This window comes from Balaenoptera physalus (assembly GCF_965194825.1).
Source record: "Balaenoptera physalus genome assembly, chromosome: 13".
NCBI lineage: Eukaryota > Metazoa > Chordata > Mammalia > Artiodactyla > Balaenopteridae > Balaenoptera > Balaenoptera physalus.
This window is the reverse complement of record NC_138892.1, coordinates 99,825,503-99,852,350: the sequence shown is the minus strand read 5'-3', so window position 1 is coordinate 99,852,350 and position 26,848 is coordinate 99,825,503. Positions and strand designations below refer to the sequence as shown.

Sequence of the window (26,848 nt, the reverse complement as noted above, 5' to 3'; positions counted from 1 at the left end):
CTCAGAAGATTCTTTACTAATAGAGGAAAAACCTATCTCTTTCAAGAACTGGGTAAGTTCTACATTTGTACAATAACCATGTATCTCTCAATCTGCCAGCCTAACATCCTTTTTCTACTTAACTAGATTATATTTACCTACAGGCACACACTCACACACAGAGGCAGACACACAGACCATCTAAATTAAAGAGACAATGCCAATGAATCACCAAAAGTGAACAAAAGAAATTAAAAAGTAATGTATAAAATTTTTTAAATTTATTCAATCTCATTAATAAATAAAGAAAGCAAATGAAAAGAATAGAACAACTTTCACCTGTGAGAACACTAAATTAACTGTTATTTTTCTGAACTGGCAATGATTGTGAGTATAAAATTGTCAATAGTTATTAAAACATAAAATATACAGGCTTTTTACCAGCAATTCTATTTTAAGTAATTTATCTTACAAAATATTTTTAAAATATTCAAAGTTATGTAGCACCTGTTTTTTGGTTTTATTTACTAAGAGCTAAAATGGAAAACCAAAAAAACAAAGAACAAAAAGTTGTCAAGGGAAGGGTTCACAACTAAGAGAGTTGTTAAAGTTATGAGACATTTATACCCTAGTATACCATTGTTTAATGTAACAAATATTATTGATGTGTAAAGCAAAATAATAGATTTGTAACGTGCAATGTCTTTAGTGGTTACTTGTAGGTAGAGTTTTGGCAGGTTTGCACTGCTCTCAATTTTATTGAAAATTAAAGAACATATGTTAAAATCTATTTAAAGGTGAAATTTTGAGTATTTAAAAATATTGAATAACAAATAATTTTATACATAGGGCCTTTTCTATATTTACTTTTCTATAAATTTACTGAGTAAATTCAAAACAACTGGGATAAAGTTATTTTCAAATTAAGAAGTTTTTACACTTCCTCAAATTGTTTTCTGAAAGTTTTGACCAATTCATTTAGCACCAGAAAAAATGATATTTAAGAATAATTGGTATTGTAAGAACGTTGCTGTTTAAATATTTAGGACAATTAAACTATTTTTTGTACCAGAAAAGGAAGAAAAATGACTATTGTTTTTGAAAATAAATAATTGAATAAGCTGATCTAGAAAATGTTAAAAGCAATAGAATTAGGTGGAATATTGGTTCAAATTGAAGCATTACATAGACTTAGATCTCTAATTTCACAACATATAATTGAACAAATTTCAGATAAACTAAAATGTTAAATGTAAACCATGAGATGATAAAACTGATAAAAGATTGAAAGAAAGTATAAGTAAATAGTTATAACTTTCTAGTCACACACAGACAAGAAAGAGAGGTTAAATTATAGAAACATCATTTTTATTGTTAACGTAAAGATTTTTATCAATAATAATCACATTAAAAGACATTTCACCACTAACCAAAGAAATTCAAACTAATATATTAATGATATACGTTTTCACCTACAGAATCAGTAAATATTTATAAGCCAAATGCAACCACACAGAGTTGGACAAAGTGCAGGAAAACAGGCATTCACTTACACGGACTTTTGGTTAATCTAAATCTTTCCCTTCTGGAAAATAATTTGTCAGTATGTAAATATCAAAACCAAATAATGAAAACATCTACTGACCCAACATTTCAAAATAATGTGAAAATGATGGGTTATTTCATAAAAGAGGCTAAATAGTTGGAAAATAAAACAACAGGAAAATTCCAAGACAAAGAAACAAATAAGTGCAAGGAATAGCTGGGTTCATACTCCACACCACTGTTTACAAAATGAGCATGTAACATATTTTTACAAAAATTATTTTTTCCTAAACTATCATTTAATACATTCTGAGTTGATTGTTGAAATTAGTGTTAAAAAGTTACATACATTTTTAACTTCTTGAGAGAAGGAAATAAACAGAAGTAATCATACTCACCGACCTGAAGAATAATTTTAAAAATAAATTTTGTAGGAAAATCATAGATATGAAACAATGTAAAATTGTTGCAGGCTGGAATTAAAGTTATATAGTAGGTAATCTGGTGTAAGAACCTCCAGGGAAGATTCTAGTTTGAAAAATAATCTAATAATGACATAGTCTTTTGTTATTCAAAGCATGCGTGAAAAACTACAAAGGAAGTTTCACGCAACTGCTAATTTGTAGTTTACCTCCTCCACAAAATACATATCAGGAAGTGAAATATAGTGCTTTAGTATGACATGACCTTTGGTATTTTGAAAACTATTTCATAAATTACAGACTTTTCGATTTAAATTGTATAAGAAAAATATTTAATGACTGCTTAATAAGAGTATTCCTATAACAAGTCTGAAGGCCTAAAGGAAAAGAAAAATGAACCAAATTACATATTGTATTAGAGGTTACATTGAACAAAAATAACATAGGATACAGAGAAAAGTATGTAGATTTGTCAGAATAGAAATTATATTTTTGGCTTTACTGGTTAAATTGTAATAGATAATTCTTAATAGTTGGTAACTACTTAGTGGTAGTTGATATCACCACCCATAGCAGGGAGTTTACATTTTGTTTTTATAGCATGTAATATAGTTTAGTACAGTCTGTTGTGTTACAGTAAATAACTATATAGTTTGGAAGACTTCAATGGTCACCAGCTTGTAGGTAAAAAAGAAAATATCTTACTATAAATTTCCAAATTTGTCTCTGTTGTTAGTTTGTACCTGATGACTGAGAACCTTAGTACGGATACCACCTCCCTCAAGCCCCTCCCACTTACTTATGAGTCTAACGTTCATTTTCCCTCTTCTCATCGCTGACCCATCAGTGTCCATGTGCACCATCCTCTTACCTCCCGGCTTACGCAATTGCTCTGCCTCACCATCTCCACGTGACTTCTCCACTCTGCCTCAGACAACCCCTCCCATGGGAACACCTTGGTCCTTGTCATACCTTTAAATGTTTCATCTCAAAAATGTCTTATTAAAACTTCCCACCCTCCACAAACACACTTACTTTTCTAGATTGCTCATTTATCTCTTTCCAACATGAAAATGCTTTGATCTCACTAGCATCTCTAGTCTTTTCTTCAGCTCGACTTTGTTCTAATCTATCAGTCTTCTTCTTACTTCACTTTCCTCCATGTCCACCTTGATTCCATAATATGTTTCTCTTCTGCCAATCACTAACTTCCTTGAACTTTTTTGGGTCCCACTTGTTCAGTAAAGTCATTATCTTATATGATATAAATTATCTCTTTCTCTTTGTCAACGCCTGAGAAGCCAAGTGCTTTTAGAACAGGTCAGATTTACTGCAATATAAATTCATTGTCACCAACATGAAATTGCTTTAACACTGCTGGGAGTCCTGTTACTTTTTTCAGGTCACCATTCTTTCACATTCTCTGAAACCAATTTTATCACACTTTCTCCATTCCTCACAAATCTCTGTCACTTCCACACCCACTCTTGTTCTCAGAATATGACTTATATCACAGAAAAATAAAAACCACCAGATTATCAGACTGAACATCTCTCAGGTTTCTCCCTATATATGCATGCGTCTTATATTCTCTCCTGTTCAACAGAGGTGTTCTTCTTTTTCGGTAAAGCCAATTTCAACTGTATTTGAATCTATCCACTCCTATCACTGGAGAATCATACACTATTTATCACTTTTCTTTCCTTTTGAATAGTCAATGTCTTCTTAGTAGTTTCCTTCTCACCAGCTTAAAATTACATGCAATTTTTAACCTTATTAGACCTCAAATCCCAATATAACTACTATCTTCACTCTCTATCACTCATAAAAAAGAAAAATTCTCAGAGTGCCATTGCATTTCATCTCTATTTCTTATCTTTTATTCTCACTACTCAAGCTATTGCATCCTGGCTCCTGCCCCAATGACTGCTTGGCATCAGCACACCTTTAGATCATAAGTGATCTCTGCTTCACTAAACGGATCCTTTTATTTCCCTTTTAGATGAGCTTTTAATAGCATTCAACACCATTCACCACTCCCTTCTTTTTAAACATTTCTTCTTAATTCTGTATTTTCTTGGTCTCTTCAGCCACAATCATTGTTTCAATGATTTCTTATAACAAGTGTTTATACATGTGTATGTGCTGAAAAGATTTTTCCTTTAGGTTTCAACTCACTTATCTCCTTGTCAATTAACATCTCCTCTTAGTGCCCCAAATATTAACAACTAAAACTCAACACCTCAATAATGAAAATAAAATAAACAAGATCATCATCACAAATGCATTCCTATATTAGTAAAGGTCACCATTTTTTAACTTGTTGAAGGAGTAAGAAATCTGGAGTTCTCCTACTTATTATCTCATTCTCTGTATATCTATGTCAATTACAAGACTTGACCTATTTTAAATAATACATTATTCTCGGACTGTCTGCCTCTGCTCTGCCTTGCCTTTGCAGCTCCATGTGATACTACACTTCTCTCTATCTTTATGCTCTTGTCACATCATTCTTCTTTAACTGAATGGGCCATTCTTCCTAACATCACCAGGTCTTTACACATCCTAATGTCCTTGCCTGAAACACTCTCTCCCTCTTTCCTTTACCTAAGTAACTGTAGGAATTCAATTTGTAAAATACCTATTCCAATCCGCACTCCCTTAGAGATCTTCAGGGAACTCCTACACTAGCTCAGTTACCTCTATGATATTTCTCATAGTACCATGTGGATAATTTACCTTTTTCTAGGCAATAATCAACACTGTAATTTAAAAATAATTTCTGTAGTTATTTGACTGATACATGTTTTCTCCAACAATTCTAATTTCCACAAGGATGTGTCTATTATTGTTTATCATTTTAGGACTTGACATATAGTAGACACCCAAACATGTTACTTAAATGTGTGAATCAGACAATAAATTATAGAACACTCAATAAATTGTGTTTAAACAACTGGATATACTTTTGGGAAAATTAACCTTAACTCCCTATGTCAGGCAAATGAAATACTAAACGTAAGTAATACGTATAAGGGAATGAAACACAGAAAATGTATCTTTAATCTTTGAGTAAGGCCAAGAAAAATAGAAAATAAAGACAAATTTTTTAAAATAATATATTTGGTCAGAAAAAAGAAAAAACAGAACATTTTAATTTATATAACACCCTTTATTTATTAAAATATGAAAACTACATAACCTAGGTATATTATATAACACATATATATAACACGTGATGAAGTCTGATGAAAATATAATCAATTTCTTCTTAGAATGGTTAATTAGGAGTTTCTCCCACCATAGACAACACCAGTTCAGTTTTTAAACAATCAGCTTGCTATTTTTTATATCCAGTTTTCTCAGAAATAGAGCCAAAAAGACATGAAATACTAATCTAAAATAATGAGCACTAGACATGGGGAAGGAAAGCAAGAGCTGAGACTGGGGCTAGGGTGGGGAAGGGAAAAGGTGGGGTAAGGGGGCGAGGGTGTGGTTGCAGACGAAGGAGGGGCCATAGGAGCTGGAGCCTAGGATTAGGAGCTTGGGAGCAGTGATTCCACCCAGCCACTTTTTCTCCTGCTGCAGAATCTACCCTGCCCTCTTCTACTCCTCTTCCTCAGCTGGTCAGTGGGGGCTGAGGCAGGTAGAATCCAGTGGTCAGAGATCTTAAGAGAAAAACCCAAGATAGAAAGGCAGCAGTAAAATTTAAATAAGAAGGGGAGTTCAGTCAAGGCAAATGTTCTAAGAGGATAAACAAATATTGAAATTTAATTTGGGTTCAGAGAGTAGAAGAATTTTGGTGACCTATTAAGAGCAAGTTTATTTGAATGTCAGAAAAGAAAGTTTGAGCAGAGCACTGAATTGGAGAAGAGAAGGCACGGACAGGTGCTGATTTAGATTCAGTACAATCAGGTGCTAAGTTTTTAGGAGATTTTACCTATAAAACATTTTTTCAATTTTTTACCTCTTCTCCATCTTCATGTTATTTTTCTCATCTGAGATATTATTTCCTGGGTCTTCCCATCTCTTTTATTTCAGTTGTTGGTTTAAAATGCATTAAGTACAAGTTCAATCATGCCGCTTTCCAAATTATTCAGTTGGTGATTCCCTGCTTCAATGCCTTTTTGAAGCACATGTATAAAGTTGGATGGGTAATAAATCCTTGATCCTAAATCAGGGCTTGAAAGTTTGAGAGGCAGCCTTTGTGATGTACACTTCGGACACATATCAGAAGCCACCTTTTTTAAAATTTCCATCCTATCCTAATATGTGTGAGGTTCGATAGCGACACTGGTCTCTCCTTTTACCTAAGTTCTGACAGTGACTTCCTGAATCTTTAAGATGCTGCCCATGGCTTGTGATTTATACAGTGTACGTTTTACATTATGTGTATTATATATTAGCGTACATGTTATAATTTATACCAAATTTTTCTTCCCGACCTACAGAAAATCCATCTTGACATTTTCAGGCTGTTTGGTACAAGAAGTAAAAATACTCAAACTTAATTGAATGTATATTGTTTGATACTCATTAATTTCATTCCTTAAACTAATAATTATTAAGAGTGTATAATGTAGCTGTGTCTCTGCTACACACTGAAGACAGATGGTCGCTGGAGTCCGATTTTTTAGTCTATTTGAGAAAAATATAGAAATGATTATAAGTAATTGTGTAAGGAACAGTGAAATGGGTGTGCAGCTTGAAAGAGAACCACAAAATCAAATCCTGACATGGGTTGAAGTAGGGTGGAGGTTTAAAAAAATTTATTTTAAGAAATAGTAACTGATTTGAGTCCTAAAGAGTTACTAAGAGTTAATGATGTAAGTTAGGGGGAAAGCAGACAAAACAAAGAAAACAACATAAACTCATGAACAGAGCAAGCAGTCCTTGTGGCAACACAAAGCATTAAGAGGGTGGTGAGAGGAAATAAGACTGAAAAGATGGCAGGAGTGAGGAACAATTTTGCATCTGTTTCAGCAGCCTTATTGTTATTTCATAGACAGTGGAAGTTTATCATGTTATGTAAGTAATATGACATTGACCGATTTGAGTTTTAAATATGTAACTGGCTGCTGTGCAGAAATGGAATTGGCTTTTAAGAAGAGCAAAGACAATCCTAAGGAGACAGTTATAAGGCAGCAACCCAGTTCAGGAGAAAAATGATAAAGATTTTAATGAAATGTCATCATCAGATGACATGTAGGATGTCGTAAATAATAATGATAATAATTAATAATAAAAATAATAATAAGTTTAAGAGCGATGCCATCAGGGCTTGAAGAATGAATGAAATTCAGGACTAAAAATGAAAGAGGAGAGGGAAAATTAAGGATGATACTGGCATTTTCTTGGGAACTGAGTTGGCACTAGATGTAGAGATGACATAACCTTTGTACATCTTTAGCTTGAGGTGCCCATCCTCAGAGTTTGGGAATTCATTCTACCCAAACCTGGAATTTAAAATATGAAGGAAAAGGCTTCAAATGACTAAAGGGGGCCTTCTCTGCCATATATCAAACAAATAAGTGGTGGAGTCTCTATAAAAACTTTGATTTAGTTCTTTAAGTCTCTAGGTAAAGATATGAAAACGTTTTGAGTCCAATCAGCCTTCTTTTCTGTTCAGAAGATCTGCTTTTAAATATAGAAGACAAATCTGTCTTGCTTCTTGTTTCCTAAGTCTGTCTCAAAACAGAAGTAAAGGTTCTAAGTTAGAACCATCAGTATAAATTAAATTAATTAAATATATCAAAGTTCACATTATTTTCATATACAATTGACCCTCCACATCTGTGGGCTCCACATCCCTATATCCCACCAACCACTGATAGAAAATATTTGAAAAAAAAATTCCAGAAAGTTTCAAAAAAGCAAAACTTGAATGCACTGCCCACTGGCAACTATTTACATAGTGGGGTTTTTTTTCCCTGAATTAAAAACATTTTTTTCTGTCTGATTTTTCTTGGGGTATAGTTGATTTACAATGTTGTGTTAGTTTCTGCTGTACAGCAAAGTGAATCAGTTATACATACATCCACTCTTTTTTAGATTATTTTCCCATACAGGCCATTATCGAGTATTGAGTAGAGTTCCCTGTGCTATACAGTAGGTCCTTATTAGTTATCTATTTTATGTATAGTAGTGTATATGTGTCAATCCCAATCTTCCAATTTATCTTACCCACTCCCAGGTAACCATAAGTTTATTTTCTACATCTGTAACTCTATTTTTGTTTTGTAGATAAGTTGATTTGTAGCCTTTTTTTTAGATTCCACATATAACGTTTACATTGAATTTAAACTATTTTCATAGCATTTCCATTGTATTATAAGTAGTCTAGAGATGACTTAAAGTATACAGGAGGATGAGCAAAGGTTATATACAAGTCCCTTTTCTATAAGGGACTTGTGCATCTGCAGATTTTGGTATACAACGGTAGGGGGGGTGGTCCTAGAACTAATCCCCCATGGATACTGAGGGACAACTGTATACCCAGTTTAAAACTTGTTAAAATCCCTGAAATATTTCCTGAGGACAAATAGCAAACAGAAAAATCCAACAAAAACTACTTGAAATCTGGGCATTTAGATTCATATAATATGTATTTTTAGGTCTATAAGTTCTTCATCCTGTAACAAAATGTATTTCAAGAATTAATGTTTTCTTTTTCAAATGAGCATCATCAAGTAAATTAATTTCCCAGTAGGAAGACTATAGCCAATTGAAATATCAGTACAACTCAAATTGAACATATTTCATGAATTATATCGCCTGCTTTACTAGGTTCTAACACAATAATTCAAAGGTATGCAAAAATTTACTCTTCATTTATGAGAAAATAGGACAGTTTGCAATTTTATTCTGAACTTAAAATGGCATATACCATCCTTTTATATTTTTGTACTTTTTATTGTTAGTCTTTTAAAATTCTAGATTTTTCCATACTTCCCAAGTATACACACACCTAATAATTGAAATGCCAATCTCTACAATCTTGGGTAAGACTTTCTGTAGAATTTAGCTAGATTTTAAACTACATACTTTAAAAAAACTTTGCCAGCCAGAACTTTCAAGAATTTAGTCTTGTTTCATTTTTTTCTTTTATAGGCTGTATAACAATACATCCTGCTGTGTCTCCATTTACCATTATATGTAATTTCAATATTGATGTTACTCAGATTCGGTGCTAGATCTCCTCCGCCAGTCACTGTCCTACTTTACTGATCTTTACTAATAATGGGAAATTGTCAGTTATATTTTGCTGACTTTGTATTTCTGTACTGCATTGTATTTAAATTGTATCATACTTCCGCACCATGTCACCAAAGCAGTTATCAGTTTAGTTGCAAAAACAAATATCCAGGTGTGATCTTGACTTCTGGTCACAGAGAAATGAAAGGGATGTATTGTAGTTAAACTGTCTTTCTTTTGATTTCTAACCAATTAGCAAGTGATTGCTTTTTACTCCTTCTTTCCAAATGTGCAAAACTATGTACATATGAGCAAAATGAGGTCTATATGCTCAGGAAATGTTTGAACCTACTCTCTTCCACTTTGTTGCTGTTTCCTATTTCCAGGAAATTGCTGTTGAATGTTTTTTTAAGGTGATAAGGGGAATAGATTATGATTTTCTTTAATAAAAAGTTTAGTATAACATTGGCTGGGACTGGAGAAAATAAAATGCAGAAGAGAAAATGTCTTTCCCCGCCATCCAAGTGGAGCCTTCAGCCAACTAGCTGTTCGACCATATCACTGGACCATGATTCTAAACACATGATTCAAGTGGATAAAAAAAAAGATCCCCTTTTTATTCCACCTCCTTTTATTCAGGAGTTGTATGGTTACTGAGTATTCCTTTCTATGCAATAGGCAGTGTCTAGGCACCCTAGAATATATCTTGGTTCCTTCCAATTTAATTCATAACTATGTCTCTATTTGCTACCGTGTAACCAACATCTCTCTTTTTTATTACTGTAATATGTTTTTACTAGTCTCACTGCCTTCAGCACTAAGGCTAGTTCATTCATGCCCATGGCACAGTAACTGAGATCTTTCTACAACACAAATTTAATTAAATTATTCTTCTGCTTAAAACACTTGAGTCGATTCCCACTAAGTAAAGTTTAAACTCCTTACCATGACTAAACAGTACAAAGCCGTGAATGGTTCTTAAATGTTTTTTAGTCTTTTCTATATGCTTTTCAGCTGAATTGGATTCTATTTCTTCCTTATGTTCATTTATAGATGTTTTTTTCTCTACAGAAATCTCATTATCCATAACATCAATTTCTGCCTAATTGCAACTCAGTCCTTCAGGTCTGATTTCTTTATTCTGTCATGAGTGCTGTGCTGTGCCCTGATTCCCCCTTCAGGACTACAGTACTAACTCCTACAAATGCTAGGAATGCTGACATGTGACAGCTTTAACATCTCAACCAAGAGACATTGCTCCCAGCTTAAGACGTCTGCCTCACCTAGGATCACCGCCCTCCCTATGGGCCACCTGCCTCCCATATCTGGTTGATACAAGAGATTTAAAGGCCCAGCCCTCACCCTAATTTGGGATTATTCTGAAGGACATTCCCAGCCTCAGAAATCTCCATGCGGTTGGCTGCAGCTGAAGCTAGATTTATCACAGCTCATTCTGTTCAATACTGTTTTCCTTCTTTTCCACTAAGTGTTGATCCCAAGAGCACTTCTGACACAATAACCTCTGTCTCAGATAAAATTTCCCTAAGAACATAACTTCCAAAGGATTCCAAAAAAATTGAGATTTGGGGGATATATCGATATATATTTCTGGATATAAAATCCACTAGGATTCCTCTCCTGATTCATCCTTAAATTTGAGTTGCATCTCTTATCTGTACTCCCCAAAGAACATGTTCTTTATCTATCACTGCAATTCTACGGAAAAACTGCAAAAGCTGTATAGTCTTCTGAGTTCCCCACTATTTTGTATTGAATGTGGAATCATGAAAATTTTTTATTCATGATTTTCTAAGGTTTCCAGCATAATCTCACCTGTTATTAAGTGGTATATTATGCTTTTGCTAGATGCTTCTTTGAGTAAGTATATAAGAAGATATATATATATATATATAGTCATGTGTTTCAGGGCATGGGTTGTGGCATTAAGATGCCTAAGTTCAAATTCTGGCTCCATTACTAACAGAGTCTACAGTCTTGAAAAAGTTAACCATTTCTCTCTTCTATAAAATATTGCAATTTACCTTATAAGGTTATCTTGAGAGTAAAATTGATTAACACTTGTAACAGCACTTGACATGGAGTAAATTTTAAATATGTGTTCCCTATTATTTACTTTTTCTTAGAATCTCTAGACTTTGTCAAGGAATATGTTTGATTTGGGGTAACTTTTGCTTGTACAGGAAAAATTAGTGTGTAATTATAAGGGGCATCCCTGCAATTATCAGCCAGCATACAGCTCTTCTCCTGAGAACTTCCCACCCTCCAATACATACGACTATGGCTAAGGTGACTGTATTTTTAAGGCTTAGTCCTTTCTTTCTTTTCTTTTTTTAACATCTTTATTGGAGTATAATTGCTTTATAATGTTGTGTTACTTTCTGCTTTATAACAAAATGAATTAGCTATACATATACATATATCCCCATATCTCTTCCCTCCTGCGTCTCCCTCCCTCCCACCCTCCCTATCCCACCCCTCTAGGTGGTCACAAAGCACCGAGCTGATCTCCCTGTGCTATGCGGCTCCTTCCCACTAGCTATCTATTTTACATTTGGTAGTGTATATATGTCCGTGCCACTCTCTCACGCTGTCACATCTTACCCCTCCCCCTCCCCATGTCCTCAAGTCCATTCTCTAGTAGGTCTGCATCTTTATTCCCATCCTACACCTAGGTTCTTCATGACCTTCTTTTTTTTTTTTTAATTCCATATATATGTGTTAGCATACAATATTTATTTTTCTCTGACTTACTTCACTCTGTAGGACAGACTCTAGGTCCATCCACCTCACTACAAATAACTCAATTTCGTTTCTTTTTATGGCTGAGTAATATTCCATTGTATATATGTGTTACATCTTCTTTATCCATTCATCTATTGATGGACACTTAGGTTGCTTCCATGTCCTGGCTATTGTAAATAGTGCTGCAATGAACATTGTGGTACATGACTCTTTTTGAATTATGGTTTTCTCAGGGTATATGCCCAGTGTGGGATTGCTGGGTCGTATGGTAGTTCTATTTGTAGTTTTTTAAGGAACCTCCATACTGTTCTCCATAGTGGCTGTATCAATTTACATTCCCACCAACAGTGCAAGAGGGTTCCCTTTTCTCCACACCTTCTCCAGTATTTATTGTTTGTAGATTTCTTGATGATGGCCATTCTGACTGGTGTGAGGTGATACCTCAATGTAGTTTTGATTTGCATTTCTCTAGTGATTAGTGATGTTGAGCATCCTTTCATGTGTTTGTTGGCAATCTGTATATCTTCCTTGGAGAAATGTCTATTTAGGTCTTCTGCCCATTTTTGGACTGGATTGTTTGTTTTTTTTTTGATATTGAGCTGCATGAGCTGCTTGTAAATCTTGGAGATTAATCCTTTGTCAGTTGCTTCATTTGTAAATATTTTCTCCCATTCTGAGGGTTGTCTTTTGGTATTGTTTATGGTTTCCTTTGCTGTGCAAAAGCTTTTAAGTTTCATTAGGTCCCATTTGTTTATTTTTGTTTTTATTTCCATTTCTCTAGGAGGTGGGTCAAAAAGGATCTTGCTGTGATTTATGTCATAGAGTGGTTCTGCCTATGTTTTCCTCTAAGAGTTTGATACTGCCTGGCCTTACACTTAGGTCTTTAATCCATTTTGAGTTTATTTTCGTGTATGGGGTTAGGGAGTGTTCTAATTTCATTCTTTTACATGTAGCTGTCCAGTTTTCCCAGCACCACTTATTGAAGAGGCTGTCTTTTCTCCACTGTATATTCTTGCCTCCTTTATCAAAAATAAGGTGACCATATGTGCGTGGGTTTATCTCTGGGCTTTCTATCCTGTTCCATTGATCTATATTTCTGTTTTTGTGCCAGTAACATACTGTCATGGTTACTGTAGCTTTGTAGTATACTCTGAAGTCAGGGACTGTGATTCCTCCAGCTCCATTTTTCTTTCTCAAGATTGCTTTGGCTATTCGGGGTCTTTTGTGTTTCCATACAAATTGTGCAATTTTTTGTTCTCGTTCTGTGAAAAATGTCATTGGTAGTTTGATAGGGATTGCATTGACTCTGTAGATTACTTTGGATAGTAGAGTTATTTTCACAATGTTGATTCTTCCAATCCAAGAACATGGTGTATCTCTCCATCTGTTTGTATCATTTTTAATTTCTTTCATCAGTGTCTTATAGTATTCTGCATACAGGTCTTTTAACTCCTTAGGTAGGTTTATTCCTAGGTATTTTATTCTTTTTGTTGCAATGGTAAATGGGAGTGTTTCCTTAATTTCTCTTTCAGATTTTTCATCATTAGTGTATAGGAATGCAAGAGATTTCTGTGCAATAATTTTGTATCCTGCTACTTTACCAAATTCATTGATTAGCTCTAGTAGTTTTCTGGTAGCATCTTTAGGATTCTCTATATATAGTATCATGTCATCTGCAAACAGTGACAACTTGAAAGTAATGCATTTTAAATAGAAGTGGTTGCATATATGTGAAAGGGGAATTAATGGCATTAAAACTTGAAACAGCATTGGGGATAGGGGAAAACTGATCTAGATTATATTTTTATTAAAATTTTATTTTATATTAGAGTATAGTTGATCAACAATGTTGTGTTAGTTTCAGGTGTACAGCAGAGTGATTGAGGTACACGTACACATGTAGCTATTCTTTTTCAAATTCTTTTCCCGTTTAGGTTATTACAGAGTATTGAGTAGACTTCCCTGTGCTATACAATAGGTCCTTTTTGGTTATCTGTTTTAAATATAGCAGTGTGTACATGTCAATCCCGAACTCCCAGTCTACCCCTTCCCCCCCCACCTCCCCCTGGTAACCATAAATTCATTCTCTAAGTCTGTGGGTCTGTTTCTCTTTTGTAAATAAGTTCGTTTGCATCATTTTTTTTTAGATTCCACATATAAGCACTAGATTTTGGCAGGAAATTTATCTTTTCTACTATGATGAGAAGCAAGGAATTAAAGATGTGAGTGAAATTGATATATTGAAAATCTGCTAGAAAGACTTCTGCAAGCAACTTGAGAAATAGATGACTACATCAATTTGTTTTAATTTATTTTTAATTTCTGCTTTTTGTTATTATTGATATTTCTTTGCATTTTTTACATTTTTTGTATATTATGTGGTAAACCATTTATCATTTATATTTCCTACTGTATTTGTTCTAAAGGCTTATTTCCACAGGTCCCAATTGTAAATGAGTAAGTAGATTTTGAAATAAAAAAAAAAGACTCCCAAAGACTAAAAGTATTTATGACAAATGATATGTTTATTAATATGTAATTCTCAGAAAATCAAACAGGTTCTGAGTTTCTAAGTTGTCTGTGCTTCTCTATGTTTTCTCCTTTAACTCTAGACTCTGGCTTCTTCTATCATGAAGTCATTTATCAGTTTCTGCCACAAAAAAAAAAGAGTTATGAATAACATGAAGTGCTAATAGAAGAAAGGCAGGCAGGTCTTGAATATGGAATGTTATTGAGATGTGCAAACCTCATCAGTTTTTTTTTAACTTTCTTCTGAGTGTTTAGCACAGACAGGCTTCTCACACACACATGAAGAGGACATGGTGCAGGTATCCATGCCAACAGTGTGCACATTTGCATACACACAATTCCCCTGGAAATCCGTACTTGGCCTTGGTAGACTCCTGAGAAATTTAGAAAACACAAGTCACTGGCCACGCACTGTGTTCAAATTAAGTAGCATTGCTTAAGAACATGCTATGTGAAACCAATTATTCCTGGCGCTGTAGGGAACTCAAGGGAGTAAAGTCACTCTCCCTCTTTTCAAAGAACTCATACATGTATATATACAAAAAGAGATAGGCATATAAGTCATAAATAAGCTTCACAAAATGTGATAGTTATTTATGAGTATTTATAAGTGGGAAAAGGTACACCTGTATAGAGAAGAAGAGAAGGGTCCAGCTGGAAAATTATGGCAATAGCAGGAAAGACAGGACATATGATCTGGGGTACATAATTAAGTTTAAGTACAGATTAGCATGATAGAAACCACATGCATGTACAGCTACCATTGGAGGAGGGATATTTACTTATAAATACATTAGATATAAAAGCTAGCCAAAATTAGTAATGAAATTTAGAATACATATGTATATGTATATATGTGTGTGTGAGTGAGTGTGTGTGTGTGTTTATCCTTGAATAACGTGGATTTGAACTACGCAGTTCTACCTATATGCGGATTTTTTCAATGGTAAATACTATAGTACTACAGGTTGGTTTAACTGTGGTTGGTTTAACATGTCGTTCTGGAACCGCCTATAGAAGGGTAGACTATAAGTTCTAAGCAGATTTTCCACTACATGGAGGGGTCAGTGCCCCTAACACTCTTGCATTATTCAAGGGTTAACTGTATATGTAATATTTCAGGACACTTGCCTCTGCTCTGATAATGTTCATTTTACTTTAATTCACATTTTACTTTAATTTACCACTGATATAAATGCCACAGGGTAGATGTTATCAAATATGCTGATTGAATTTAGTCCTTTACTAAATGTCTAGATTATAAAGAACATTTTAGATCAATGTTAACAACTTTTCAGCAACTCTAGAGCAAAGCTGGTTGTTTAGTACTATCTAAAAAAAAAAAGGCAAAGCTTATTTCCTGATTTATTAAATGCATAGTACATTTCTTTTTAAAATGCCAAAGGAACTAGAAAAAAAATTCTGAACTGTGTTGGGAAAATTAAATCACCAAAATATTTCATATGTTATTTCATTCATTAATTCAACATACCTATTGAATGTTCTATGTTCCAAACATTGTACAAGGTTTGAAGTAGAGGAAAACTTTCAATTCACAAAATTCCAATAATTAAAATGATCAACAATGTAAGTTAGAATAGACTAACAATGCAATAGTGCAGGCAAGGCTGGGAAAATATTCAAGTATATTTACACAAAAAATATTTACACAAACTATGAAATACTTAAGGGACATGTAAAAAGACTAAAATTATTTAAATATTAAATTTTAGCATATGATAAATGACATTAAAATCAGTGATGAAAGTAAAATGAATCATTTAAACAATACTGACAATTGATTACTTAATTGAAATACACATAGACATATAACTATATCTACATTTGAACATACATGTACATGTTTCAGCTTTCTACCTCATGTCTTAAAATAAATTTCAAATGAACAAAGACAATCTCATTATACTTCAATGTTAACCATTTGTTCATATAATAAAAGCAAATAAACTTAAAAGGACAAATTATTAAAGGAAAACACTGGTAAGATATGTGTGCAAGAGAAGTTACAAACTTAATATATAAGGAATCATACCAAGAAATAAAAGGTAAATATTATAAAATGGTCAAAAGTATTATTATAGGTTATAAGAAAAACAGCCTCACTAAACATCAGAATAATATAACCTAAAGGAACAAAATAAAAATAATCAGCTATCAAAATTATCAAAACTTTGAAATATTATCTAAGATTGGCACACAGTGATGAAAGAGCTTGAAAATATTTTTTCTGCCATAGCTGTCTAATGCAATGTTTCTGAATAACAATAGAAAAATATGTACTTAAAACCAAAAAAAAAAAAAAGTCCCAAATTATTTGGCTGAGGAAAGACAATTTTATCTATACTTCTTGCCAATAAAAATACCAGAGAGGTCCCCATATTCATACTAATGATATTCTTCCCCACATTATATTTCTTATCTGAAATTGTAATCATTCAGCTCATCTAATAATAAGGGTATATTTACACTAATTATGAAATATCTAAGTGACCTTATGATTTACAAAATTGCTGACAGTATAATATGAAATAACAAAAACAAGAAATAAAGAGGTCTAAATTCGACCCCTCTTCAAGAAGAGAAATTATCGTCTCTATTTCCTCAAGCTCTTTAGGCCAAAGGATCTTCTCTATTTCCTCAAGCTCTTTAGGCCAAAGACATTGAAAAAGGAGTAAGGAATTGGATTTTATACTAGAAACTTACAGGCTAGGAGAAGGAAGGGAGCCATCTTCCCACTTCCATTGATTGTCCTCTTCTTTATAAGATAGGCCAAGCCAAGTGTGATTTACTGCAAGTAACTTCATGATGTACTACATGGAACCAAAATACACAAAGGTGTTAATACTAAAAGTGCATTGGAGATACAAATAAAGAACTTGTGTCTAAAGAATCATAAAAATAAAAATAATGCAGTCTATATATGCCCACTGATAAATAAAACATTGAAAAAATATTTCAGTTCTTTAGTGTCTGTGCATTTCTTAAACCAGGAATTAAACACCAAGAAGAAAAAAAAAAAAGACAGAGCTAATAGAAAATTTTATTTTATTTTTTTTAGCTCAGTTCTAGTAATGATAAAGGTTTTTATTTCCCCAGTGTATTTTAGAAATATTTAAGTTGTAAAAAGAAAGGGCACAGCATTAACTGTATTGTAATTTCATCCAATTTTTTACACTTACATATATTTTTTAAATCTATCACACAAATGCATGCACTTGGTTTTAGAAGTCAAATGATGCTAAATATTGATATATACAAAATAGCAGTCATTCCCTCCCTCAATGAATGCCATTCTCCAGAGGCAATTAACTGTTCCTAACTCTTTATTAGTTCTATGACTTCCTATTTTATGAAGACAGAATTTTTAGTCTCATGCCCTATCTTCTCACCTCCTATGTCCTTTTGATATAGTTATTTCACAGTTTTTACATGGTTTTTACTAGGTAAAATTTACCATACTTTTACTAGGTAAATATTATTTTTTTCTGAACTGAATAGTAAGTGATGATTATAATAGAAAATTTTATATTTAAGAAGACACCACAGCAAGATATGAATTACTTTCTTATTTTATCATTTATTTAATACTGTGCCTATTTTTAGAGCTTGAGATATATCATTGAACAAAAATGAGAAAGATCCCTGCTTCTGGGGGATGTGGGCCAGATAGAAGTAAAAAACATACATGTAAATGATATGATACGTAAGAAGGTGACAAGTGCTATAAGAACTTAAAGCTGGGTAACAATGCCTAAAAGTACAGAGGAGGGGTCTGGCGGTGGGGTGGGCACTGGTACACAGGTTGTAATTTTAAGTAAGGTTGCCAGGGTAGGTCTCATTAAGAAGGTGACAACTGAATAAATAGTTGAAGGAGGTGAAGTAGCTCGCCATGGTTGCATCTGAGAGAAGAATTCTGCATGCAGAAGGAAGAGCAAACACAGTGTTTCTGCAGTGAATGCATGCATGGTGTGTTAGGAAAGAAAGGTGTGTTGATGTGGAGCACGCCAGGGAAAGATGAGTAGAAAACGAAGAAGGAGAGTGCCCCTTACCCTGGTTTCAGAGCTGCAGGTGAGCCCTTCCTTCTCCTGGTGGCTACTCTACATTTATATCCCAGAAGTAAAGAATGAACTACAATCTCACCATCAATCTACTCCTTTCTGTCTTCAAAAATGTAGCATTCAAAGAGACACAAAGATCCGAACACTCTAACCAAGAAACAATTTCCACGGTTTGGTGGTAGCAGTGGTCTCTGTATTGTACCCAGTGACTCAGAGAAGGTCCACACCTGTCTCCTAGGAAAGAAAATATTTACAACTCAGAGCCCACAGAACCTCACAAACAAGGCCTCATGTCTTCACACGTTCTCCCACTTCAAAGAATGAGGCTGTTACTAAAAATTACTGTCAACTCGGAATTTTCTCACTTCCAAATTACCTTGTTCCACATTTAGTTCTTTTAGAGCCTCAGTGATATACTCATTCTGTTTTTGGAGCTGCAGTAAGATTTCTATATAAGACAACAAGACTTAACATTAGATAGGAATACACATTTCATCTGATTTTTTACTGTGCAAGAGTCATAATAATAATAATGATCAAGTGGCAAAATGTACAAATAATTTTAGTCCAATTCCCTTCCCTACTTAATTAGCTTCATCTCTGGCTGAAGTAATCAGCTGCTTAGAAACCATCCGTTTAAAATGCACAACTTAGTTATTATAGTCAGCAATACTGTATTATAAACACAAAGTTGCTAAGAGATTAAAACTTAATTGTTGTCAACACAAAAAGGAAATGATACTTATGTGACATGATAAAGGTGTTAGCTAACACTATTGTAGTAATCATATTGCAATATATAAATGTATCAAACACACATGTTGTACCCCTCCAAATTACACAAGGTTATACGTCAATCGTATCTCAGTAAAAAAAAAAAAAGAAACTAGTCTTTTAACATGATGAATCACTAATGCACTCTCAGATGGTTCATTTAATTTTTCAATATAGGTTCAATACCTCAAGGGGAAAAAAAAAACCCTAACATTTTAATGCAAGGCCTTTGTAAAATATTTATTTATCACAACATAGACTATTTTTATATTATAATTTAATTAGCATAAAAGCAGCTTTATGATTACTCTATTATTATAAGTGTCTCTCCTTAGGAGGAACTCAGAAACTATGAAAACACCACTGCTTTTCAGATATTTGAGTTCTTCCATTTTCATGCTCCCTGAACATCTTGCACATCTACTGCGCACCTTGAAACTCTGGTTTATTTTTGGTCTATATATTTTCTCTAAGCCTCCCAAGGGCAGGGTTCATATTGTATTTATCCTTGATCACCAGCCAAGTGGCTGGCATCTGGTGTACACTGAATAAATGTGAATGATTAACTGAATGAATGAATTAATTAATTAATACAAGAGGTTATATTTGGTAAATGTGAGACACTCAGTTTCAGAATATCCATGAAGAACTAAGAGGCAAGAAGCCATCAAAACCACCATGCTGCTCTATTAGTTCCTATTGCATTATTCAACCAACCATTTTATGGCTGCAACAAGAAGAACAATCTAGCATTCTAAACTAACTAAAGATAGTTTGTTCTAGCTCTAACATTACCTTTATTTTGGTCAAGAGCTTTTTGGACCTGAAGAAAGTTTTCCTCTTTGTTTTGCAAAGACTCAGTCTGTTGGATAAGGCTCTTCATCTTGCTCTTTGATTCCTGAACACTTTGAAAGTCTGGAACAAGAATTCCAGATGAGTATAAAACACATGCTCAGTTATGAAACAGTAGTGTATTAGATTGTGGAGTTTAATTTCTATAGTAGATCTTTAATAAAATTCCCCATAAATGTTTTCAAAAACTGTAAAACGATATTTGGCTAAGTATGTTTTCATTAATCCACTATTATTTCTAAAGTCTATGCCTAAATCTAAAATATCATCCTAATTCCTTATAAGATTCAATATGTGTTTATATGAACAGGACAGTGGTTCAAATGAATTAAAATAGATGACAACAAAACCACAACAACAACAAAAACCAAGTCTCAAATGAATCTTTTGGCATCATGACTTGACGTAATGTGTAGAATTTCACTTCCTAATCGAATTTTAGAATTCTGAATTTCAAGCTAACTTTATCAATGAGAAACTACTATTTTAAAATAACCAGTTGTGAACAATTTTAATAATAATCCAAACATTCTGTTGATCTAATTTAGGATGCTGCAGGAATGGGCAGTTTGAACAAACTGAAAAATTCCTTTTTATTTTCAACATAAAGACAGTTACAAATTCAACGAGCTTAATATACAGTAACTTCTAATTTTCAAAATACTGATAATAATCATTACACTCAGTAAATTCTGCAGTAATTTCAACAATATAGCGTCCCTGGGAAAATAATGTGGTTACTGAGAACTCACAAGGTTAAATTCATTCATATAGTAAAAAGTTGTGATACTTTCATGTCATTTTTTCCTGTTCTCCATTCAGTATGGCAATAAAACATTTACCAAAAACTATTCTCTGGGAATGGTTTAATGAAATGTGATCATCTGGCAAATAGTCTATTATTTCTTTTCTCCCAATAGTCTATTATTTCTTTTCTCCCAGTAGGTCAGACTTACACTGATAACCAAAGAATCCACACAACAGCAAAAGCAGCAGGCTGAAGACTCCCAGGATCACAGAGATTATTCCACGTAGAGAGAAGGAAAAGCGAGAAGCTAAGAAACAGAGTGCGTGAAAATCAGAGATAATGTAAACTCCTGTTATTTGAAAGATTAATATCATTAGTCTCCTTTTATTATTGTTAAAATGCCCACATTTTCTGAAAAATAATGCCCAATGTGTGAATTACTATGAACTATTAGGCTGAATGAGGTGGGGGGGGGAAACTATTTTGGAGGATGTGCAGAAAAGAATTAAAGTAGCAGACCTGACTTGTTATCCTGAAAGGCCCGCTTACAAGGTTGGCCTTGGCTGGCATCTGGAAACCTACATTTCAGGAGGGTTTCCACAACCATTCATTGATAGGCACGGCTTACCATGTCTCCACTGTTTGTGCAAACAAGATAGCTTGTGCTGAACTGTTGCTTTCCTTCAGGAAGTCTGTAATTTTGTTACATGCCAGCTGGAAGCTGCCTATGTGATTAACCCCCAGTAAATACCCTGAACATTGATTCTCTAATGAGTTTCCCTGGTTGGCAACATGTGACAAATAGTCCCAACTTGTTGCTGGGGAATTCGTGTGACCTGTGTGACTCTGCTGGGAGAGAAGCCTTGCAAGCCTGAGCTTGGCCTCCCCAACACTTCACTCCCTGTGCCTTTTCCCTTTGCTGGTGACGCTTGTTAACCATTCATTGTCGTAAATCTCAGCTAGGAGTACAACTGTATAGAGTCCTGCGAGCTCTCCTAGTGAAACATTAAACCTGAGTATGTCTTTGGGGACTTCCAGCACAGGTGAAAATTTTACATACAGGAATTATTAAATATCCTTAAACCAGGAAAAAATTTCAGTTCAGATTACGTTATCATCATTAATATGATCAGATGCAGAGATGCTTAACAATTTTAAATCTGTGTTATTATTAAGATAGAACTCTTTATTTGAACTTGATGGCTAGTAGTATGTTCCCGTCATAAAGAATTACAGTAAATCTTAGTGAATGTTTTAAAGGGATGATATTTGGTTTTAGGTCAAACAACATCTATAATTTATTCAATTTCACAAAAATAATATGCTACATCCCCACATTCTAGAAACTAAACTTTCAGAAGAAAGTTTTGTTAATAGTCTTTTACTGGGAAGTTTATTTCCCTCCAAAATAAATGTATAAAGTCCAGTGTAAAAAAGATATTTTTTTATATTTTGGAAGAATTGTATTTCTGAAACAAGGTAAAAAATTGCTGTCAAGAGAATGGTTATATTCATGACTAATACCCAAACCATTTCTTTAACTTTCTGAATCATATAACTTGGTTATCAACCAGAGGAAAGTTTGTTCCCCAGGGGACATTAATAAATATCTGGAGACATTCTTGGCATCATAACTGATGGGCGGGTGGAACTGACATCTAGTGCATAGATGCCAAGAATGGTGCTAAACATCCTACAATCACTAAACAGTGTCCCACAGCAAAGGGTTACCTAGCCCAAAATGTCATTAGTGCCGAGGTTGGAAAACCCTGCTCTATTAAAACATGTTAAGTTTAATTATGATCAAAAGGAGGCATCATGTAATAGGGTTCTACCTTTCTTTGTCTTTTTTACAAATTTTCTGAGTTTTAAACCTTGAACAAGCTTAAGTCTCTCAGTTTCATGTGAGAAAACAAGTCTAAATTTGGACCAATGGCTTCTTTCATCTTTAACTACGTTCCTTAATATATGAAAATTTCAAACCTCTCTGTCAGAAAATACACTTTCGTTTTACTTCTATATATGTTTTGAAAATGTTTTAATCTTTGTATTATCTCTAAATTTTAAAATTTCCAAATAGTAACAACTAGAGAAACATAAAATGGAAGATGTATCTAAAGGTAACAAAGAGAGACCGTAAATGAATAAAATCTGGTATATCTACTTTACCATCCACATTGGTGTGCTCAGGAATCGGGTCCCATTCATCCTCAGGTGGAGGAGGAGGAGGAACGGCAAGAGGCTGTTCCACGTCCACAATAGGGATTGTCTCTGTCTGCTCTGTGTTTTCTTTTAGCATAGAAAATATATAATTACTTTATAACCTTGTAAAGCAAGTGAGATTAGAATTTAAGAGATTCATTACTGTTTTCAAAGATCACTAGAAATACAAATATAGTAGTAGTAAAATCAAAGATACTCAAAACACATTTGCACTCAACAGCCCATCCAGCTTTCCTAAAAGTATTTAAACTGGTTGATTACACTTTGGATCAAGCCAGGAAATAGATAATTATTTCTTTTAAATATATTTAAAGGCACTCTTTCAGGTATATGTGGGAAATATTAAAAATACAATGCCCCGGGCTTCCCTGGTGGCGCAGTGGTTGAGAATCTGCCTGCCAATGCAGGGGACACGGGTTCGAGCCCTGGTCTGGGAAGATCCCACATGCCGCGGAGCAACTGGGCCTGTGAGCCACAATTACTGAGCCTGCGCGCCTGGAGCCTGTGCTCCGCAACAAGAGAGGCCGCGATAGTGAGAGGCCCGCGCACCGCGATGAAGAGTGGCTCCCGCTTGCCGCAACTGGAGAAAGCCCTCGCACAGAAACGAAGACCCAACACAGCCATAAATAAATAAATAAAATAAATAAATAATTTAAAAATAATACAATGCCCCAGTAAAATCATAACCAGCAGTTATGACAAAAACAACAAAAATTTTATTTTCATTAAAATGGCACAGGACATTTAGATTTTAAAAAAATACCTGGAGGTTGATCACAGTCTGAAGCATTTGACATTATGGAGACTTTTGGATGATTTCTTTATCCCAAAGGTGAAGAAGAGCTTACAAAGTTGTTGGCGGATGAATGAAGAGGTATTTCTTCCACTATCCTCCTAGAGTTGATGACAAGTCCAGACCTAGCCTCAGGTGGTACAGCTACTTACAGTTGTATGAAACTAACTTAATTTGGTAAAAACCACAGAGGAAATATGAATCTCTAACTGGATATTTTCTAATAGGTATACAAAAAGAAAATCACCCCTACTTAACTAAACTATGTACAACAAGCCTTTAGATACCATCTGGTTTGTACAGGTAATAGTGTATCACTCCAGAAATAAATTAGGAAAAGCCACTGTCATAAATAATATAATTGAGTAGTCTAGAGTGAAAATTTTTATGAGAACTGAGTATGCAGTAAAGGAAGACATAGGTATATGGAAACTAAGGTTCTAGACAACCAGAGGAATTTTAAAAAGGAATTATGCTGGAAATAACATATCTGTTCATCAAAGGTGGATTTAAATGACTGCCTATATAAAAAGGCATTTGAAGAGAGAAATCACATAATAAAACCTATATGTCCAGATAGTGACAGTTTGGCTTGAGGTTTTTTGGTACTACCCCCACCCTGACATTGTTTCAGAGGAAAAACAAGTTCTATTCATATAAATACGGTTGGGTAGCCACCGACAATCTACCTTTTGCTCTTTACTTCTCAAGTGAAAAAAGTTCAATATTTGTAGTGGGAATAAATAGATATTGTACACAAACAAAAATAGACCTAAGACTCTTATCGGGGCTATAACCTCATAGAAACTAATGTATGTGTGAGTCAGGCGAAACCACACAAGATGCCTCAGATACAGGCAGTGGTCATAAGTTTCCCACGGTCCTAAGTCCAGTTCAGATCAAAAGGTCTTACAGGGCTTTCCTGGTGGCGCAGTGGTTGAGAATCTGCCTGCCAATGCAGGGGACGCGGGTTCGAGCCCTGGTCTGGGAAGATTCCACATGCCGCAGAGCAACTAGGCCCGTGAGCCACAACTACTGAGCCTGCGTGTCTGGAGCTTGTGCTCCACAACAAGATAGGCTGCAACAGTGAGAGGCCCGCGCACCGCGATGAAGAGTGGCCCCCACTCGCCGCAACTAGAGAAAGCCCTTGCACAGAAACGAAGACCCAACACAGTCAAAAATAAAAATTAAAAAAAAAAAGGTCTTACAAATAATCCTAAAAATATATCACATCTTATCTTTTAATGTATGAAATACAAGGTTGGTTGACCAAAAACAATATTATAACATTCCTGTTCATTCAAAGATCTCAGTGAAGCCAAGGTTAGAGATAGCAGAGATTTTATAAAAAATATTCTACACTGATTGTCTGCCTATATTGTAATTCATTTTTATTTTGTTTACTTTCTGACTCTAAATTGAAAAATCTGGTGTCACCTTCAAGATGACAGAGGAGTAAGACGTGGAGATCAACTTCCTCCCCACAGATACATCAGAAATACATCTACATGTGGAACAACTCCTACAGAACACCTACTGAACGCTGGCAGAAAACCTCAGACTTCCCAAAAGCCGTGTGGCTGACAGGGTCTTGGTGCTCCAGCTGGGTGTCAGGCCTGTGCCTCTGAGGTGAGAGAGGCGAGTTCAGGACATGGGTCCACCAGAGACCTCCCAGCTCCATGTAATATCAAATGGCAAAAGCTCTCCCAGAGATCTCCATCTCAACACTAACAACCAGCTCCACTCAACAACAGGCAAGCTACAGTGCTGGACACCCTGTGCCAAGCAACTAGCAAGACAGGAACACAACCCCACCCATTAGCAGAGAGGCAGCCTAAAATCATAATAAGGTCACAGACACCCCAAAACACACCACCGGACGCAGTCCTGCCCACCAGAAAGACAAGATCCAGCCTCATCCACCAGACCACAGGCACTAGTCCCCTCCACCAGGAAGCCTGCACAACCCACTGAACAAACCTTAGCCACTAGGGGTAGACACCAAAAACAATGGGAACTACGAACCTGCAGCCTGCAAAAAGGAGACTCTAAATTCAGTAAGTTAAGCAAAATGAGAAGACAGAGAAATATGCAGCAGATGAAGGAGCAAGGTAAAAACTCACCAGACCAAACAAATGAAGAGGAAATAGGTAGTCTACCGGAAAAAGAATTCAGAGTAATGATAGTAAAGATGATCCAAAATCTTGGAAATAGAATGGAGAAAATACAAGAAACGTTTAACAAGGACCCAGAAGAAATAAAGAGCAAACAAACAATGATGAACGACACAATAAATGAAATTAAACATTCTCTAGAAGGGATCAATAGCAGAATAATTGAGGCAGAAGAATGGATAAGTGATCTGGAAGACAAAATAGTGGAAATAACTACTAAAGAGCAGAATACACAAAAAAGAATGAAAAGAATTGAGGACAGTCTCAGAGACCTCTGAGACAACATTAAACGCACCAACATTTGAATTATAGGGGTCCCAGAAGAAGAAGAGAAAAAGAAAGGGACTTAGAAAATATTTGAAAAGATTATAGTTGAAAACTTCCCTAATATGGGAAAGGAAATAGTCAATCAAGTCCAGGAAGAGCAGAGAGTCCCATATAGGATAAATCCAAGGAAAAACACGCCAAGACACATATTAATCAAACTATCAAAAATTAAATACCAAGGAAAAAATATTAAAAGCAGCAAGGGAAAAACAACAAATAACATACAAGGGAATCCCCATAAGGTTAACAGCTGATCTTTCCGCAGAAACTCTGCAAGCCAGAAGGGAGTGGCAAGACATATTTAAAGTGATGAAAGGGAAACACCTACAACCAAGATTACTCTACCCAGCAAAGATCTCATTCAGATTTCATGGAGAAATTAAAACCTTTACAGACGAGAAAAAGCTAAGAGAATTCAGCACCACCAAACCAGCTCTACAACAAAT

General features: G+C 34.7%; 1 protein-coding gene across 2 annotated transcripts; it reads right to left on the bottom strand.

Moving 5' to 3' along the window:
* Positions 1-2,787: 2,787 nt before the first annotated feature.
* LOC309640880 (natural killer cells antigen CD94-like) lies at positions 2,788-25,824 on the bottom strand. Of its 2 annotated transcripts, XM_082420340.1 has the most exons (8): positions 23,872-25,824; positions 23,055-23,174; positions 21,094-21,192; positions 20,081-20,200; positions 18,888-18,959; positions 18,594-18,745; positions 17,157-17,263; positions 2,788-14,553 (listed from the first exon to the last, which is right to left on the bottom strand). In XM_082420340.1, the coding sequence occupies exons 1-8, from the start codon at positions 23,903-23,905 to the stop codon at positions 14,547-14,549; spliced, it is 711 nt and encodes a 236-aa protein (XP_082276466.1). In that variant the 5' UTR covers positions 23,906-25,824; the 3' UTR covers positions 2,788-14,546. The 2 variants fall into 2 exon arrangements, with proteins under 2 accessions (XP_082276466.1, XP_082276465.1); XM_082420339.1 differs by lacking the exon at positions 21,094-21,192 and having other exon boundaries at positions 2,788-14,806.
* Positions 25,825-26,848: the final 1,024 nt, after the last annotated feature.

Excerpts from the sequence above, each read along its gene's own strand:
- LOC309640880 (XM_082420339.1), bottom strand. The coding sequence starts at position 23,905 with ATGTCAAATGCTTCAGACTGTGATCAACCTCCAG. Across the intron at positions 20,201-23,054 it reads TGAGCACACCAATGTGGATG|ACTTTCAAAGTGTTCAGGAA; the intron begins GTAAAGTAGATA and ends TTCTTGTTCCAG. Across the intron at positions 17,264-18,593 it reads CAGAAAGGAGTAGATTGATG|TACATCATGAAGTTACTTGC; the intron begins GTGAGATTGTAG and ends GGTTCCATGTAG.